At 41.4% G+C, this 18,575-nt stretch overlaps 1 protein-coding gene across 1 annotated transcript in view; it reads right to left on the reverse strand.

Moving 5' to 3' along the window:
- arl10 (ADP-ribosylation factor-like 10) overlaps nucleotides 1-9,372 on the reverse strand; it is a 28,221-nt gene extending 18,849 nt beyond the window's left edge. The window contains exon 1 of the mRNA XM_053331232.1: nucleotides 9,235-9,372. Coding sequence (XP_053187207.1) covers nucleotides 9,235-9,372 — 138 coding nt within the window. The remainder of the gene's footprint in view (nucleotides 1-9,234) is intronic.
- Between the last annotated feature and the right edge of the window lie 9,203 nt (nucleotides 9,373-18,575).

An 18,575-nucleotide genomic window follows, 5' to 3' on the forward strand; every position in this document is an offset into this window, starting at 1 on the left:
AAATACTAAATGTACATTTTAACAAACCTGATGCTGCTTTTAAAACTAGTTGTAAAGATATTTTTGAATTGCCACTGACCCTTTAATGTGAAGGCACGGGAGTAACTTACATTTTGATTGGATTTCAGTGATTGGTACCTCTGCAGATTAGATCATCATTATGTAACCAAATGAAAGCTTTATACAGTTGGGAATTTGAGCCCCGGCAGTGCAAAAGACGTGTGAGATAATGTTCAGAAATATGAATCAGTGTCTGCAGACCTCTGGAGGTAATAGTGGCGATATTATACTTTAATAACAGATATCACAGCTCTGCGTCTTTAGGGTCAGCTCTGAGCCTGAGTCCGCTTGTTTCTGCAGAGCAAGAAGTGACTGACACAGAAGAAATTAAAAAAGGTTAGCAGGCGGATTGAAGATTGAAAACCTCGGAGAGACACACCGGGACGCCGTAATCCCACCGAGATCCTGCACACGTCAGTCATCTTCCTTTTTAAAAGTCACACAAGGTTAGTCTTTATTCATGCCGTGTGCAGACGTGCTGCGGCAGATCTGTGGAGGTTAATTAGCAAGTCATATCAGCCCTTTTTAGGACCTGCTGTGATCTTCATTGAAAATATCGAGCTTCTACTTCAAATTATTGATGGATGTCTGAGTTTAAAGCTTTTTAAAAATGTCTTATGTCAAATTGACACCAGAACCTTCCCTGTAATTGTTTCATTAACCCTTTATAGGACATTGAAAGGAAGGAAGGATGGAGGAAGGATGGAGGAAGGAAAGGAAGGAAAGGAAGGAGGGAAGGTAGGGGGGAGGAAAGAAAGAGAGAAGGAGGGAGGGAGGAAGGGAAGAAAGAAGGAAGGAAGGAAGAATAAAGGGGGATGGAGGAAGGAAAGAAGGAAGGGAGGAGAGAAGGAGGGAGGGAGTAAGGACAGATGGAAGTAAGGAAAGGAAGGAAGGAAGGACGGAGGAAAGAAAGAAGGAAGGGAGGAGAGAAGGAGGGAGGGAGGAAGAACAGATGGAAGGAAGGAAGGACGGAGGAAGGAAAGAAGGAAGGGAGGAGAGAAGGAGGGAGGGAGGAAGGACAGATGGAAGGAAGGAAGGACGGAGGAAGGAAAGAAGGAAGGGAGGAGAGAAGGAGGGAGGGTGGAAGGACAGATGGAAGGAAGGAAAGGAAGGAAGGACGGAGGAAATAAGGAACGAGGGAGGGAGAAAGGAAAAGAGGAAGGAAGGAAGGAAAGAAGGAAGGAAGGAAGGAAGGATATTTTGGGATATTTACAGTTTTAACAAATATAATTATTTGCCCAATAAAGGGTTAAAAAGGTCAGAGGATGAATTTGACATTTCATTTCCCTTTTTCCCTGACTTGTTTCTGGTTGGTGTTGTTGCTGAGTAAACAGCAGCAGATAAACACGGCTGCTGCTGCTGCTGCTGCTTTGACACTTCAGTAGCTTTTTCCTCTATGTATTTCTGGCTTATGCGGCCCGCTGGGAGCCAAAAAGCTCAAACCCTGACAGAGCTGAAGAAGCCCAGCTGCAGCTCTGAGTCGGCACAGCTTGTTCTGCTTCTACACTTCATGTCTTTTCTTTGGGTTCTTTAAGGCATCGGCAATATATTGATATTATATCGATATCATGATATGAGACTAGATATCGTCTTAGATTTTGGATATCGTAATATCGTGATATGTCATCAGAGTTGTCTTTTCCTGGTTTTAAAGGCTACATTACAGTAAAATGTATCATCAATTGCTTTTGTAATGAATTTCTTAAACTGTAAAGAGACTTTGTGGACACTTCTTCCTATTCCCCATTCTGATGTAGTTGCCAGTCTAGCATTGCATCATGATTACTGTTATGTGTAAAGTCATTGCTCTCAGTATACTATCTTTGTTTTTCGCTTTCAAACATTAACAAAACTCCAATTCAGACATTTCTCATAAAAAGCCAATGATCCTCTATTGATTCTTTTTAAGGGATTTACTTTTATAATGTTATTCTGAAAGGCATGAGAAAAACAGCTCTCTTCAGCTCAGCTACAGATCTGCACTGCTGTATCTGACAGGGATTTAACGTCTTGCTCAAGGACACTCCAGCAAAGCAGAACGCTTGGCAACACCGGTGATGCTTTATCACGCTGAGGCAGTAAAGCCAGCTTCGCCCCTGCAGAGAGACCGACAGCAAAAAACACCCCAGAGCTGTGAGAGAAGTGAAGGAAACTGTGATCCTCTAACACTGTCACATATCATCAGTTCCTCACTTCAACGCCGCCTCCTCCTCCTCCCCTGTGATTGAATGTTGTAATTTCTTTTCCGCCAGACGTACGCACTCTCTATCTCGTCTGCTGACATCTTACATTCTCCAGAATGCCTTTTAACAACCTCCAGATAACAAGCTTGAATTTGTTGCATCCAGGCGGGGAGTTCTGGTCCTCTGAAATGAGGCCAACCAGGAAGTAACTTAGAGCTGCATTCTATCAAAAGGCCACCAGGGGGCGACCGTCTCTATACAAGTCAATGGAGAATTCACCAACTTCTCACTTGATTTCTAACCTCAGTAAACGTTTTCAAAATGTGTTTATGGTCTCAATCGCTAGTTTAAAGCCTTCTTCAATGCAGTATGATGTTCATTTGGGACATTTTGGCCTCCCTGATTTTATATGTGACGATAAAGCAGGGTATGCATTAGGGCGTGGCTACGTCCTGATTGACAGGTTGATTGACCAATGTCCTCGAGATCCAGCCCTCGCAACCATAGCAACCTCCCCGCTCCGCCCATGGCTCCGCCTCATGCCCATATAAGTAGAATCCGTGTTTTTATTTTTCCCAGCATGCACCTGAAATTTTCAAGATGGCGCTGCCTAGATCCGAAACTATTGGTAACATCAGAAAAGTTTCATTATAAGTCCACTTAAATACACTGTAGGTGATAAAATATTTAATATCTATCATTCTTTTGTGGTTACACCATTTGACATTTTCAGGAGCATTCAGTCTTACTTTTGGTTAAAAAATGCAAATGTCATTTCAAATGATATAAAACCAACAAAAATACTAAATGTACATTTTAACAAACCTGATGCTGCTTTTAAAACTAGTTTTAAAGATATTTTATAATTATTATTATAATTGCTCATCTTGCCAACCCTTATATGTCACCGAGCATGTTGAGCTTGACTAACGGCTCTGTTGTTTCCTGTTAATCTCTGGTGTGCAGGTCTCCAGTTTGAATACTGCGGGGGTAACAATGAACCACTTTTAAAAAAAGGTAATAACAGATACATTGAATGGCTGCGGCTAAAATAAAATAAAATATCTAGCAATAAATTGTGTCAAAAATGTGATTTTAAAGGATGGAAACCTTGAGAATTATATGAAGGGAGGAAGAAGGAAGCAAAGGAGGGAAGGGAGGAAGGAAGGGAGGAAAGTAAAGAAGGAAGGGAGGAAGAAGGAAGGAAAGGAGGGAGGGAGGAAAGAAAGAAGTAGGAAAGGAAAGAAGGAAGGTAGGAGGGAGAGAGAAAGGACAAGAGTAAGGGAGGAAGGAAGGAAAGAAAGAGAGAAGGAGGGAGGAAGGAAGGAAAGAAAGAGAGAAGGAGGGAGGAAAGAAGGAAGGAAGGAAGGAAGGAAGGAAAGAAGGAAGGAAGGAAGGAAGGAAAGAAAGAAAGAAGGAAAGAAGGAACAGTCAAAGCAGACGGGGTCAATTTGACCTGGGAGGACGACAGGAAGTTTAAAGGCTCATCCTGAAACTCTCTCAGACTCCGAAAAACCCCACGCTAATAGTCGACCCCCCCCCCCCCCCTTCCTCCCTCCCTCCCTCCGCTTTCCGAAGCATTTAGTCGTCATGTTTACGCTACACTTTGACTCCGGGGGGATGAAACCACCGACGTCCCAACGCTGCATTGAGCTGTCGGCAGACACTGACGACATGATCCGGTAAAGACAGGCTGAGCCTGATGAAGCAGGCTAAGCTTATTACCGGCTGCTGCTGATTGAATCCAAGAAACCAGATTAGAGACACGATTAGAGACATGCTAATAGATTTTATTAAGAGATCCGAGCTGCAGCTGCGGAGCTTCAGCGGAGAGTCATCGGTGGTTCAGAGTCTGAATCTCGACACTTTATTATTTATGTGGTGAAACTGAAATAGACGCCGGCAGTTACCATTAACCCCTCCTGTTGTCCTCGAGTCAAGGAAGGAAGGGAGGAAGAAGGAAGGAAAGGAGGAAGGAGAGGAAGGAAAGGAGGGAAGGAAGGAAAGGAGGGAGGAAGGAAGGGAGGAAGAAGGAAGGACAGGAGGGAAGGAAGGACAGGAGGGAAGGAAGGAAAGGAGGGAGAAAGGAAGGGAGGAAGAAGGAAGGAAAGGAGGGAGAAAGGAAGGGAGGAAGGGAAGGAGGGAGGGAGGAAGGAAGGGAGGAAGAAGGAAGGACAGGAGGGAAGGAAGGAAAGGTGGGAGGAAGAAGGAAGGAAAGAAGGAGGAAAGGGGGTTGGAGGAAGGAAGGAAGCAGCTGCGGAGCTTCAGCGGTTCAGAGTCTGAATCTCAACACTTTATTATTAATGTGGTGAAACTGAAATAGACGCCGGCAGTTACTATTAACCCCTCCTGTTGTCATCGAGTCAAGGAAGGAAGGGAGGAAGAAGGAAGGAAGGGAGGGAAGGAAAGGAGGGAGGAAGGAAGGGAGGAAGAAGGAAGGACAGGATGGAAGGAAGGAAAGGAGGGAGGAAGAAGGAAGGAAGGGAGGGAAGGAAAGGAAGGAAAGGAGGGACGAAGAAGGAAGGAAAAGAGGGAAGAAGAAGGAAAGAAGGAAGGAGGAAAGGAAAGAAGGAAGGAAAGAAAGAGAGAAGGAGGGAGGAAAGAAGGAAGGAAGGAAGGAGGGAGGGAGGAAAGAAGGAAGGAGAAAGGAAAGGAGGAAAGTAAAGAAGGAAGGTAGGGAGGGAGGAAGGAAAGGAGGGAGGAAGAAGGAAGGAAGGGAGGGAAGGAAAGGAGGGAGGAAGGAAGGGAGGAAGAAGGAAGGACAGGAGTGAAGGAAGGAAAGGAGGGAGGAAGAAGGAAGGAAAGGAGGGAAGGAAAGAAAGGAGGGAGGAAGGAAGGGAGGAAAGTAAAGAAGGAAGGTAGGAGGGAGGAAGGAAGGAAGAAAGGAAGGAAGAAAGGGGGTTGGAGGAAGGAAGGAAGGAAGGAAGGAAGAAAGGGGGTTGGAGGAAGGAAGGAAGGAAGGAAAGAAAGGGGGTTGGAGGAAGGAAGGAAGGAAGGAAGGAAGGAAGAAAGGGGGTTGGAGGAAGGAAGGAAGGAAGAAAGGGGGTTGGAGGAAGGAAGGAAGGAAGGAAGGAAGCTTCTGCAGCTGTGGAGCTTCAGCGGAGAGTCAGTGGCGGTTCAGAGTCTGAATCTCGACACTTTATTATTTATGTGGTGAAACTGAAATAGACGCCGACAGTTACCATTAACCCCTCCTGTTGTCCTCGAGTCAAGGAAGGAAGGGAGGAAGGGAAGGGAGGAAGGGAAGAAGGAGAGGAAGGGAGGAAAGGAGGGAAGGGAGGAAGGAAGGAAGGGAGGAAGAAGGAAGGAAAGGAGGGAAGGAAGGACAGGAGGGAAGGAAGGAAAGGAGGGAGGAAGGAAGGATGAAAGGGGGTTGGAGGAAGGAAGGAAGGAAGGAAGAAAGGGGGTTGGAGGAAGGAAAGAAGGAAAGTAAGGAAGGAAGGAAGAAAGAGGGTTGGAGGAAGGAAGGAAGGAAGGAAGCTTCTGCAGCTGCGGTTCAGAGTCTGAATCTCGACACTTTATTATTTATGTGGTGAAACTGAAATAGACGCCGGCAGTTATTTTCATCTTCGAGCTGAAACGATTAATCGCTTACAGGATGAAGGAAGAAGATTAATCGACCAAAAACAGCTGATTCGGTAGGGAAGGGAGGAAGAAGGAAGGAAAGGAGGGAAGGAGGGAAGGAAGGAAAGGAGGGAGGAAGGAAGGGAGGAAGAAGGAAGGAAAGGAGGGAAGGGAGGAAGGGAGGAAGGAAAGGACGGAAGGGAGGAAGAAAAGGAGGGAAGAAGAAGGAAGGAAAGGAGGGAAGGAAGGAAAGGAGGGAGGAAGGAAGGGAGGAAAGTAAAGAAGGAAGGTAGGGAAGGAAGGAAAGGAGGGAGGGAGGAAGAAGAAAGGAGGGAGGAAGGAAGGGAGGAAGGAAAGGAGGGAGGAAGGAAGGGAGGAAGGAAAGAAGGAAGGAAGGAAGAAAGGGGGTTGGAGGAAGGAAGAAAGGGGGTTGGAGGAAGGAAGGAAGGAAGGAAAGAAGGAAGGTTCACTTTCTGGGAACTGGTTTAAGAATTAAAGGATCATTCTGCTGTTTTTCTTCTTGTTAACAAATTTTATTTAATTATTAATTATTCTTCATCATCATCATTACCCTCCTCTTCATCATCATTACCCTCCTCTTCATCACATCATCATTATCCTCCTCTTCATCACATCATCATTATCCTCCTCTTCATCATCATTACCCTCCTCTTCATCACATCATCATTATCCTCCTCTTCATCACATCATCGTTATCCTCCTCTTCATCACCATCATCACATCATCATTACCCTCCTCTTCATTACCATCATTACCCTCCTCTTCCTCCTCTTCATCACCATCATTACCCTCCTCTTCATCATACCATTACCCTCCTCTTCCTCCTCTTCATTACCATCATTACCCTCCTCTTCCTCCTCTTCATTACCATCATTACCCTCCTCTTCATCATCATCATTACCCTCCTCTTCATCATCATCATCATTACCCTCCTCTTCATCACATCATTACCCTCCTCTTCATCACCATCATTATCCTCTTCATTACCCTCCTCTTCCTCCTCTTCATCACATCAGTACCCTCCTCTTCCTCACATCAGCTTGTTATTAATTACCACCTTCATCATCACCACTGTCAACACTCATTCATCATCATCACCATCATAATTACCCTCCTCTTCATCACCATCATTACCCTGCTCTTCCTCCTCTTCATCACCATAATCACATCATTACCCTCCTCTTCCTCCTCTTCATCACCATAAACACATCATTACCCTCCTCTTCATCACATCAGCATGTTATTAATTACCACCTTCATCATCACCACTGTCAACACTCATTCATCATCATCACCATCATTACCCTCCTCTTCATCACCATCATCATTACCCTCCTCTTCATCACCATCATTACCCTCCTCTTCATCACCATCATCATTACCCTCCTCTTCATCACATCAGCATGTTATTAATTACCACCTTCATCATCACCACTGTCAACACTCATCATCACCATTACCCTCCTCTTCATCATCATCATTACCTTCCTCTTCCTCACATCAGCTTGTTATTAATTACCACCTTCATCATCACCACTGTCAACACTCATTCATCATCTTCATGATTACCCTCCTCTTCCTCCTCTTCATCACCATAATCACATCATTACCCTCCTCTTCATCACATCAGCATGTTATTAATTACCACCTTCATCATCACCACTGTCAACACTCATTCATCATCATCATAATCACATAATTACCCTCCTCTTCATCACCATCATCATTACCCCCCCCCCCCTTCATCACCATCATCATTACCCTCCTCTTCCTCTTCCTGACATCTGCTTGTTATCAATTACCATCACTTCGGAAAACCACCTTCATCATCACCACTGCCAACACTCATTCATCATCACCATCATCATCATCATTACCCTCCTCTTCATCACCATCATCACCATAATCACATCATTACCCTCCTCTTCCTCTTCCTCACATCTGCTTGCTTATCAATTACCATCACTTCGGAACACCACCTTCATCATCACCACTGTCAACACTCATTCATCATCACCATCATCATCATCATCATTACCCTCCTCTTCATCATCATTACCCTCCTCTTCATCACCATCATCATTACCCTCCTCTTCCTCACATCAGCTCGTTATTAATTACCACCTTCATCATCACCACTGTCAACACTCATTCATCATCATCATCATCATTACCCTCCTCTTCATCACCATCATAATTACCCTCTTCTTCCTCCTCTTCATCAGCATAATCACATCACTACCCTCCTCTTCCTCCTCTTCATCAGCATAATCACATCATTGTTATTAATTACCACCTTCATCATCACCACTGTCAACACTCATTCATCATCATCATCATTACCCTCCTCTTCATCACCATCATCACCATAATCACATCATTACCCTCCTCTTCCTCTTCCTCAAATCTGCTTGCTTATCAAATACCATCACCTTAGGAAAACCACCTTCATCATCACCACTGTCAACACTCATTCATCATCACCATCATCATCATCATCATCATCATCATCATTACCCTCCTCTTCCTCACATCAGCTTGTTATTAATTACCACCTTCATCATCACCACTGTCAACACTCATTCATCATCATCACCATCATTACCCTCCTCTTCATCACCATCATCATTACCCTCCTCTTCATCACCATAATCACATCATTACCCTCCTCTTCCTCCTCTTCATTAACACCATTACCCTCCTCTTCATCATAGCATTACCCTCCTCTTCATCACCATCATTACCCTCCTCTTCATCACATCTGCTTGTTATCAATTACCACCTTCATCATCACCACTGTCAACACTCATTCATCATCACCATCATTACCCTCCTCTTCATCACCATCATCATTACCCTCCTCTTCATCACCATAATCACATCATTACCCTCCTCTTCCTCTTCTTCATTAACACCATTACCCTCCTCTTCATCATATCATTACCCTCCTCTTCATCACCATCATTACCCTCCTCTTCCTCATATCTGTTTATCAATTACCACCTTCATCATCACCACTGTCAACACTCATTCATCATCATTACCCTCCTCTTCATCAGCATAATCACACGATTACCCTCCTCTTCCTCTTCATCATCTGCTTATTATCATCAATTACCACCTTCATCATCACCACTGTCAACACTCATTCATCATCACCATCACCCTCCTCTTCATCAGCATAATCACACTATTACCCTCCTCTTCCTCTTCCACATCTGCTTATTATCAATTACCACCTTCATCATCACCACTGTCAACACTCATTCATCATCACCACCATCATCATCATCATCATCATCATCATCTCAGTCCCATTGATCACTGATCAGCAGATCGATCAGCAGTGATCAGTGATCGATAACAGCCTCTCTGAGTGTCTCCAACCCTCCGGAGCTCCTCTCACCTCTTTGATGGTGCAGTAGTCCGCCTGAGGAGACCATACCCGCCGCTTGTAGAAGTAGTTCAGGGCGATGAACAGCGCGGAGCCCAAAGCAGCCACGGCGGCGGTCAGCGCGATGGAGATGTGCCGGAGGAGAACCATAGGAGGGCTGTCAGCTGTGGAGCGGCTCCCCGGGGAAGTCACCTGCAGCGCGGGTAGAGCTGAGACAGAAGTGCCGGTGCCAGTGCTTCTACCGTCCTACCTTCCTTCCTTCCTCTCCTCCTCCTCAGACTCTTCTACATGTGACCGAGAGCTCCGCTTGTTTTTGTTTCGAGACACGCAAGAAAAAGGAGGAGGGTTAAACGAAAAAAAGGAAAAAAAGAAAAGAGGAAGTGATGCGTTCAGGGGTTGCTTGTAAATTACTAAACCATAACAGGGAATGTGGTTTCTGGTGTATTTACAACTAAGTTTAAAGTGTAGGTTTAAAACAGAGTAAAATCTGAGTAAATCTGAACTGAACAACTACTGAGAAGCATTGAATAAATAAGATAAGATAGATTTTTATTTGTCATTCAGATTATACACTATACAATAAAACTACGGAGTAATGACTCAAAATAGTACAGAATATTAAAATAGTGCTGATTTCAAAGATAATAAAACTGGGGTAATTTATAAAACTAAACAAAAACTATGTATATATATATATATATATATATATATATATATATATATATATATATATATATGAGAAAAAAATATATAGCACATTTCAAACTTTGTGTCGTCCTCCCGGGTCAAATTGATCCGTCTGTTTTGACTGTTCCTTCTTTCTTCCCTTCCTTCCTCCCTTCCTTCCTTCCTTCCCTCCTACCTTCCTTCCTCCTTTCCTATCTTCTTCCCCCTTCCATCCTTCCTTCCGCCCCCTTCTTTCTTCCTCCCTCCCTTCCACCCTTCCTTCCTTCCTCCCTCCCTCCCTCCTACCTTCCTTCCTACCTTCCTTTCCTTCCACCATTCCATCCCAGTAAAAATATAATTTAAATGATTAAACCAACCTGCTCACACTGATAATACTGATTTAATTTAGATTTCAGTCGTTTACTGAACTTTGGATCAAGTTAACTGAAAAATAAAAACTATTAATGACATTATTTTTGATCCTCACTTTACTTTTAGGGTCTAAAAGTAATGTACAGTAATATACGTCCAAATTAATTTAGGGACATAATGAGAAAATTAATCCCATAATAAAAAAATATAGTTTTTACCATGTCACTATATTATGGACATATTGTAATTTTGTGGGGTTAAACCTGCTGCTGAAGTAGAAAGCTGTAATAAAAGCTCTATAAATTAAACAGCACAAATAAAAACTGAGAAATGTGTTGATCCACAGCTACTAATCATTTATATTTGATAACCTATGAGTCATATAAATCTCTTTATTGTATTATATTCAGGGGTGTTTGAAACCAGATATGATTTAAACATATTAGTTTGGATCATTCAATCTGAAGTCCCATATTTCCAACAGGCCCTGAAGGCATCAGAGGCAACAGGTCGAACAAGAAATGAAATGTTATGATCTGAAGCACATGTGGTCACATAAAACATAAAACATAAAACATGATGTTGGATAAACAGAGCTGACCAACACAGGCTCATAAAAAGCTTCATGGAGGTGAAAGTTTGACTCTAGCGCCCCCTAGAGGCAAACTGTACTCCCCGGTTTTGATGGTTTCAACAGTGATAAACATGACTGATGGTTCCTGAATCATCACATTCATTAATTAGTCACTCCATAAAAAGCAGAGTTAGGGTTAAAGAGAAAGCTCTGAACAGTACTTAAATAATACATCTATATATTTCCTTCTAGTTAAGAGTTGATTAATGATTGAAAATAGATTAAAGTGGCAAAAATACCCATATAACATCATCATTAGTCAACTTTAAAGGGTTAAAATGTGAAAATAAAAGTATGAATAACTTGCACACATTCTTATTTTGTGGACCCAGCATCAAGTTTCTGCTTTTAATCCATTTAGAGAGAATATATTAGAGGATTATGGTAAAAATGTCTAAGTGGTGTAACCATAAAAACTTTGTACCAAATAATTGAACGTTGCTTAAAAACAGTAACTAGTCAATAAAACACCTTCCTTCCTTCCTTCCTTCATACCTAACACCATATCAACTAGTTTGGCATGATCTTACATTATAACTTTTATATTAAATAAAGCTAATGGAATACTATTGTTCTAAATAATACATTTCATCTGGGTTACCATGAAGACCAAGAAACATTTAGGAAGGAAAGGCGGAAGGAAAGGCGGAAGGAAGGGAGGGAAGAAGGGAGGAAGGGAGGAAGGAAAGTAGGAGAGAGGGAAGGAAGGAAGGAGGAAGGAAAGGAGGGAGGAAGGGAGGAAGGAAGGTAGGAGGGAGGGAAGGAAGGAAGGAAGGAGGGAGGAAGGGAGGTAGGGAAGCAAGGAAGGAAGGAAGGAGGGAAAGACGGAAGGAAGGAAGGAAGGAAGGATCAGTATCAGTATAAGTCCACTTAAATACGCTGTAGGTGATAAAATATTTAATATGTATCATTCTTTTGTGGTTACACCATTTGACATTTTCAGGAGCATTCAGTCTTACTTTTGGTAAAAAATGGTGCATAGATCAAGATATTTTTGAATTGATCATCTTGTCAAACCTTATTTATCACATACCCTTAAATAAAAATGACACAGAGAGCTGTTTCTGCAGGTTTCACCCAAACCTGAGCAGAAGCACCTGAGCTGCAGTTCCGTTTATCGCCCTCTAGATGGCGCTGCAGCACTGAGCGGCTAAAAACATACAAGTCAAATAAAAGTCAGATTAGTAAAGCTGCTAAAAATATACACAGACACAAAGAAATTGAATAAAAGAAAAGATGATAATGAATATATAAAGAGCAATAAAGATAATAATAATAATAACTAATAAATAACTAAAGTCTCCTCACTCCTTCTTTCTTTCTTTCCTTCCTTCCTTCCTTCCTTCCTTCCCTCCTTCTTCCTACAGCTGTTTGACCCTGACGAGGTTTACTCTATTACTTTCTACTTCACTACAACCAAGAGGGTTATATTGTACTTTAACCCTTTATAGGACACTCATTGAAAGGAAGGGAGGAAGGAAGGAAGGAAAGAAAAGGAAGGAGGGAGGAAAGGAAGGAAGGGAAAGAAAGGAGTAAGGAGGGACGGAGGAAAAGAGGAAGGTGGAAAAGAGGAAGGAAGTAAGGAGAGAAGGAAGGAAGGAAGGAAGTGAGGAAGGAAGGTAGGAAGGAAGGAAGGAAGGAAGGAAGGAGGGAGGGAAGGAAGGAAGGAAGGAAAGGAAGGAAGGGAAAGAAAGGAGTAAGGAGGGACGGAGGAAAAGATGAAGGTGGAAAAGAGGAAGGAAGTAAGGAGAGAAGGAAGGAAGGAAGGAAGGATATTTTGGGATATTTACAGAAGTTACCAAATATAATTATTTGCCCAACTTAACGCACGCTGTTCCGTTCACGGGACGGGTCGGAAGATGGGAGGTAGCGACACGTTCTTCTGGATGTTTTAAACACCAACCCTTAAACATATATATTCATGCCGTACATTGTTAGAAAGCTTAGATTGTCCCGATTCATTCAAGACCACTCACGACTTATATGGTTGCTCACAGCCGTCATAGTATTAGCAGTTAGCTCGGCTAGCCACTCAGCTAAAGTAAGCTAACAGCTATAATGCTACATACCTTCAAAGTCTTCCCTTTATCCACAACGATCATCTTATGACTCAGGACTTTCTGTACAGCTCGCCAAGTATCCATTCTTGTGAAATATGAAATCCGTTTCCATAAAACCGAAATACTTTCCTCAATATGTCCATGATGGATTTAGTCCAACACGTAACGTAATAACACAAATAACAAACCATACACGGTCCGTTTACGTCATTTCCTGACCTGCGCGTCCATCTCAGAGTACACGTGACTAGATGTTTACGACCGTGAGCGTCTTCTGCTTCTGACGACACCACACACAAGCCAATCAGTGTTTAGGATTAGGCAGTACATGTCTCCAAAGCCAATGAGCACATGTGACCGACGACATGGCTTTGATTGACTGCTGTTCTAGCCTATGGAAATATTCGGTGAAATGAAGTTGATAACCTTTTAGCCAATAGGCAGAGGTTTCCAACGGTGTATGACACTAAGCTATTAGTTTGGCTGTCCATAAACAAACTCCAAGCGTAACCGGCGTGCGCCCTGTGCGTAAAAGAAAAATAAATAGATAGATAGATAGATAGATATGGCCAAACAAAAAAATATGGTTATATGTAATAATAATAATAATAATAATAATAATATGGCGTCAGCTTTCATTAGAGACCAAGATTTTGATTGTAGGCAAAGGGGATGTGAAGTTATAGGTGTTTGATTGCGGTTATACAGCTTTGGTAACCATGGTAACCAAGTGTCCATTTGGAGTCTCCAAAAAGGACCTGAGGAAAACGCATGGACATACCTGTTGAAAAATAATTCATCTTTTGGTCTTTTGACTCCAAATTTGGACTGCATGAAGCCAAGACCTGTGGCTGTGGCCTCATTGTGTCTATATCCTGCTGAGAGGTCCCTGACCCCTAACCCTGAGAGGTCCCTGAATGTCTGTACACATGTCATTGTAAAGGCAAACCTATGGGCGAGTAAACAACCCCATCATTGTAACCTCTGCCACTCTTTGTCAGTAAAGTCACAGAATCACACAGAGTCCTGAGTGTTTCCTTTCCAATGATACCAGACACATCTCTGAGTCTCTAACTATGTGGGATCTGTGCTGCTCACAACTTGGGCATGTTGTTTAGGCTAACAGCATAAAAAACAGGGGCGTGTGTTAAGTGGTTAATAATACTTTACTTTAATAAAAGAGTCAGACTGATAATAAACTAGGATGTAATATTAAAGGTTCAGATAAGATAAAACTTTATTGATCTTCGAGGGGAAGTTAAAAGCTTCCACTGCGGCATATAAAGTCATTAAGTAGCCCTATACGTTAACCATCTGTAATATTACACATACATATTACAGGCAATAAAATAATAATCATTACTCTAAAATGCATGAAAAGTACTTTTACTTTTGGTTTTAATATATTTTGTGTAGTTTTTGAAAGTAAAAGTTGGTATCTGAGTACTTTTTCCACCACTGGTAATAAATGGAATCTATCATCATAAATTGGAGATTGTAAATGAAAATTATTTAAGTCAAGTGTTGTGAAAGACAATCAGAAACGTAGTAAATGAAGTAATACATTAAAGATAAAATAAAGTCCCTAAAAGTCTCTACTAAAATATTGATTTACTTGACTTGTTATTTGGAGTTATTACTAATCAATAACTTTAACTTTTAACTTCTAACTTCTAACTTTTGTTACTATAGAGATCTTTATTTAATGCATTATTTCTTATGAATAATGTAAAATTAAAAAAACCTCACAACACAATAGAAAATGTAATAATGTTATTACAATATTGGGAAATTATTACATTATTGGGTTCTGCAAAAATAAGGTTAATTAATCCAATAATGTAATAATTTATGACTTCAGCGCTACAGAGATAATTACATTATTCTGAAATGCACTTTATTACATTAATTATAATACAATAATTACATTTTTTTGTAAAATACTTCCTCATGCCTCCAATTTGGAAAATATAATAATATTGGGAAATGCATTTTATTACATCATCAGGTTTAATTATTTTTTTGTTGTTGCGTTATGTTGAGTTTTTAATACATTATTGGGATATTATTACATTATTAGGTTTAATTACATTTGTCTAAGTCCAAGTTTTCTGATTATTCCTGCACCTCTTGAACTGCACATCAGTGTGACCGGAAGTTTTATTTTGCTAGGAGCGTTCTCCTGTTTTATTTTTTGAAACCATTACCGGAAGTCGCGCTAAATGTGGAATACTTGACAGCCGCAGACTGGCCGAAGTCATCGGGACTGGGAGAGAAAACACTTTACCGCCGCCGCTGCTTCTTCTCCTGCCCGGTTTATAAAAAAAGAAACAGAAGAAATAAACAGCCGAGTTTGAGGCGGATTTATCGGATTTTATTTTTGTAGCTTCCGCCCGTTGCTCCGGTTCTTTCAGCGGCTGCTCGGACTGCTCGTTCCCCGGCGGACAGGCGGCTACATTCGGATACTGCTGCTAAACATGGTGGCCTGTATGCAAGCAGAGGAGGAGACGAGCCCAGTCTGGGGATGTTTGGAGGGGTTTTAAAAGCACTTTGTTGGTGTGTGCAGCTGCTGTGAACTCTAATACATCCTCTTACTTCTTTATAATTATTATTTCTTTTCATGTTTTTATTTAAAAGCACTTGGACCTTTTTGTTTACATTAAAAAAAACCTGAGCAGCAGTGGACCATCCGTGCTCTGTGGACCGTGCATAATTTGCAGTTTACTAAAAGTTGTCACCAGCAGGAAAACTTTTTCCCAATTGTTAAATTTGTAATTTGAGGGAGGGGGGAAAAAGCTGCAAAAACATGCATTTAAAATTGGGGAAAATGCGTTAAAAAGCTGCAACACTGCTACCTTTTCTAACCTGAATGAATTGGTGCACAAGTGCAAGCCTGCAGGAGCTACTTTACCCTCTGAAATAGTTGCTTTTAACACCCACCCACCCCTCCTCCTCCTCCTCCTCCTCTACCCTTCCTCCTTTAATCTGTGGATTATTATGGATTATTGTTATGGCTTAATCCAAAACCACGCCAGACCAGGAATTTTGGGAATAACTTGCTGATTTTTCATTGATGTGGATGATGATGATGATGATGATGATGAAGGTGATGGTGATGGTGATGACAGAAAAAAGCGATGGTCTCCCTTCGTTATGATTTTGAGTAGAGAGGAGTTAATTACATGGAGACTCGCCTGACATGCCAAGGAAGGAGTTGCCACTACCTGAGGGTTGGGAGGAAGCCAGAGACTTTGATGGCAAAGTCTATTACATTGACCACATTAACCAGTGCACGAGCTGGATCGACCCCAGAGACAGGTATGTACAGTATGTATGGGTTGACCTTTGACCTGCTGAGGGTGGCCATCATTAGTCAAACATCGGCTATATTGTTAAAAATGCAATAATTGTGAGGCAGTAATTACGCTTTTAGGCCATTTTATACATTAATAATGACGTAATTAATTATTTTAATTTAAAGCTGCAAGAGTTAATTGGTTTATTGATTAGTTGTCAACTACTCAATGAATCCCCAACTGCTTTAACCCTTTATAGGACACTCATTGAAAGGAAGGGAGGAAGGAAGGGAGGGAGGAAGGAAGGAAGGGAGGGAAGGAAGGAGGGAGGAAGGAAAGGAAGGAAGGAAGGACGGAGGAAAGAACGAAGGAAGGAAGGTAGGGGGGAGGAAAGAAAGAGAGAAGGAGGGAGGAAGGGAAGGAAGGAAGGGAGGAGAGAAGGAGGGAGGGAGGAAGAACAGATGGAAGTAAGGAAAGGAAGGAAGGAAGGACGGAGGAAGGAAAGAAAGAAAGAAGGAAGGGAGGAGAGAAGGAGGGAGGGAGGAAAGACAGATGGAAGGAAGGACAGAGGAAATAAGGAACGAGGGAGGGAGAAAGGAAAAGAGGAAGGAAAGGAAGGAAGGAAGGATATTTTGGGATATTTACAGAAGTTACCAAATATAATTATTTGCCCAATAAAGGGTTAATAGTTGACTTAATAGTTTTTGACTTTAAAAAAAAGATGATTTTCTGGTGTATTTTGGGGCTTCAACCAATCTTTATTTCCTTTATCAATTTCTCTGTTGGTCGACTGATTGATTGTCAACTACTCAATTAATCCCAGAGTGTTTTAATAGTTAATTGTTTTTAATGTTCTTGCACTTTAGCTAACGTAAACTAACATAACCAGGGTTCCCACGGGGTCTTAAAAAGTCTTAAAAGCATTGAATTTCAAATTTGAAAATAATACCTTAAAAAGTCTTGAATTTTTATATTTGGGTCTTAAAAATTGTGCTGTTTGTAACTTCTCTCTATTTTTAAGTTTTTATTTGTCAATCGCGAATATTTAATAAAAAATAATGTAAATACAGAGAGGCGGAACTAATCATTTCGACCGCACCGCAATCAGGAGGGTATAAATAATCTGAACACAAGCTAGATACGTCACTGCAGATTATGCACTACAGGAGACCGACGTGACGAGCTGGAAGAAGCTAATAATGGGGAAGTGTAAGTTTAATGAGGGTTGGTTGGATTCTGTGCATTACCGTAAATGGTTAAAACCCGTAGTTGGTAATATTTGTGAGGCCTACTGCACCATGTGCAAGAAAAAAAATTCAACTCGGCACAATGGGGGTAAAGGCGCTCGACTCGCATGCCAAATCTGTTAAGCATGCAAATAACGCATCAGGTATAATACTAATAATAATAGTGCATTTTATTTATAACGCGCTTTTACAAGTGCTCAAAGACGCTTACAAGTAAAAAAAAAAAAAGACATAAAATGAAAAGAACAAACAATATAGAAGATTAAAAAGACATAAAATGGAAAAAGGATTTTTAAAAAAAACAGTGTACAGGTTAAAAGCCAGTTTAAAAAGGTGTGTATGGTAATCAAATCATATTTAAACTTCATAAAGAGTCCCGGAGCAACAGGTGAGCCAGCTGTCAATCAAAGCCGATACCAGACATCAAAGTAGGGTTGGTATCGATATCATAGAGCAGGGATGTCAAACATGCGGCCCGTGGGCCAGATCCGGCCCGCTGAGGTGTCTTATTCGGCCCACTTTCCTTATTCCTCCCTTCCTTCCTTCCTGTCTTCTTTTTCTTCCTTCTTTTCTTCCTTCCTGTCTTATTTTCCTTCCTTCCTTCCTACTCTTCCTTCTCCTCCTTCTTTTCCTTACTTTCTTCCTTCTATCTGTCCTTCCTCCCTTCCTTCCTTCCTTCCTTCCTGTCTACTCTTCCTTCTCCTCCTTCTTTTCCTTACTTTCTTCCTTCCATCTCTCCTTCCTTCCTTCCTTCCATCTTTTTAATGATCTGGCCCCCATGAGATTAAATTGGGCATTATGTGGCCCTTGAATGAAAATGAGTTTGACACCCATGTCATAGAGTCTGAATATGGTGATATAAGTGTATTTAACTGGTTTTTAAGGCTGAATTACACTAAATGTAATTTTCTGACTGTTATAGCTGTCCTGTTATTTATCTTTACCCACTTAGTCACTATATCCACATTATGGTGATTAATTCATCAAACATCTCATTGTTTAAGGCACCAATAGTCGTCCTTACAATATTAAAGCAATATCAATATTGAGGTATGTGGTCAAAAGTATTGTCCATATC

This window comes from Scomber japonicus, chromosome 13 (genome assembly GCF_027409825.1).
Source record: "Scomber japonicus isolate fScoJap1 chromosome 13, fScoJap1.pri, whole genome shotgun sequence".
In the NCBI taxonomy this organism is placed as follows: domain Eukaryota; kingdom Metazoa; phylum Chordata; class Actinopteri; order Scombriformes; family Scombridae; genus Scomber; species Scomber japonicus.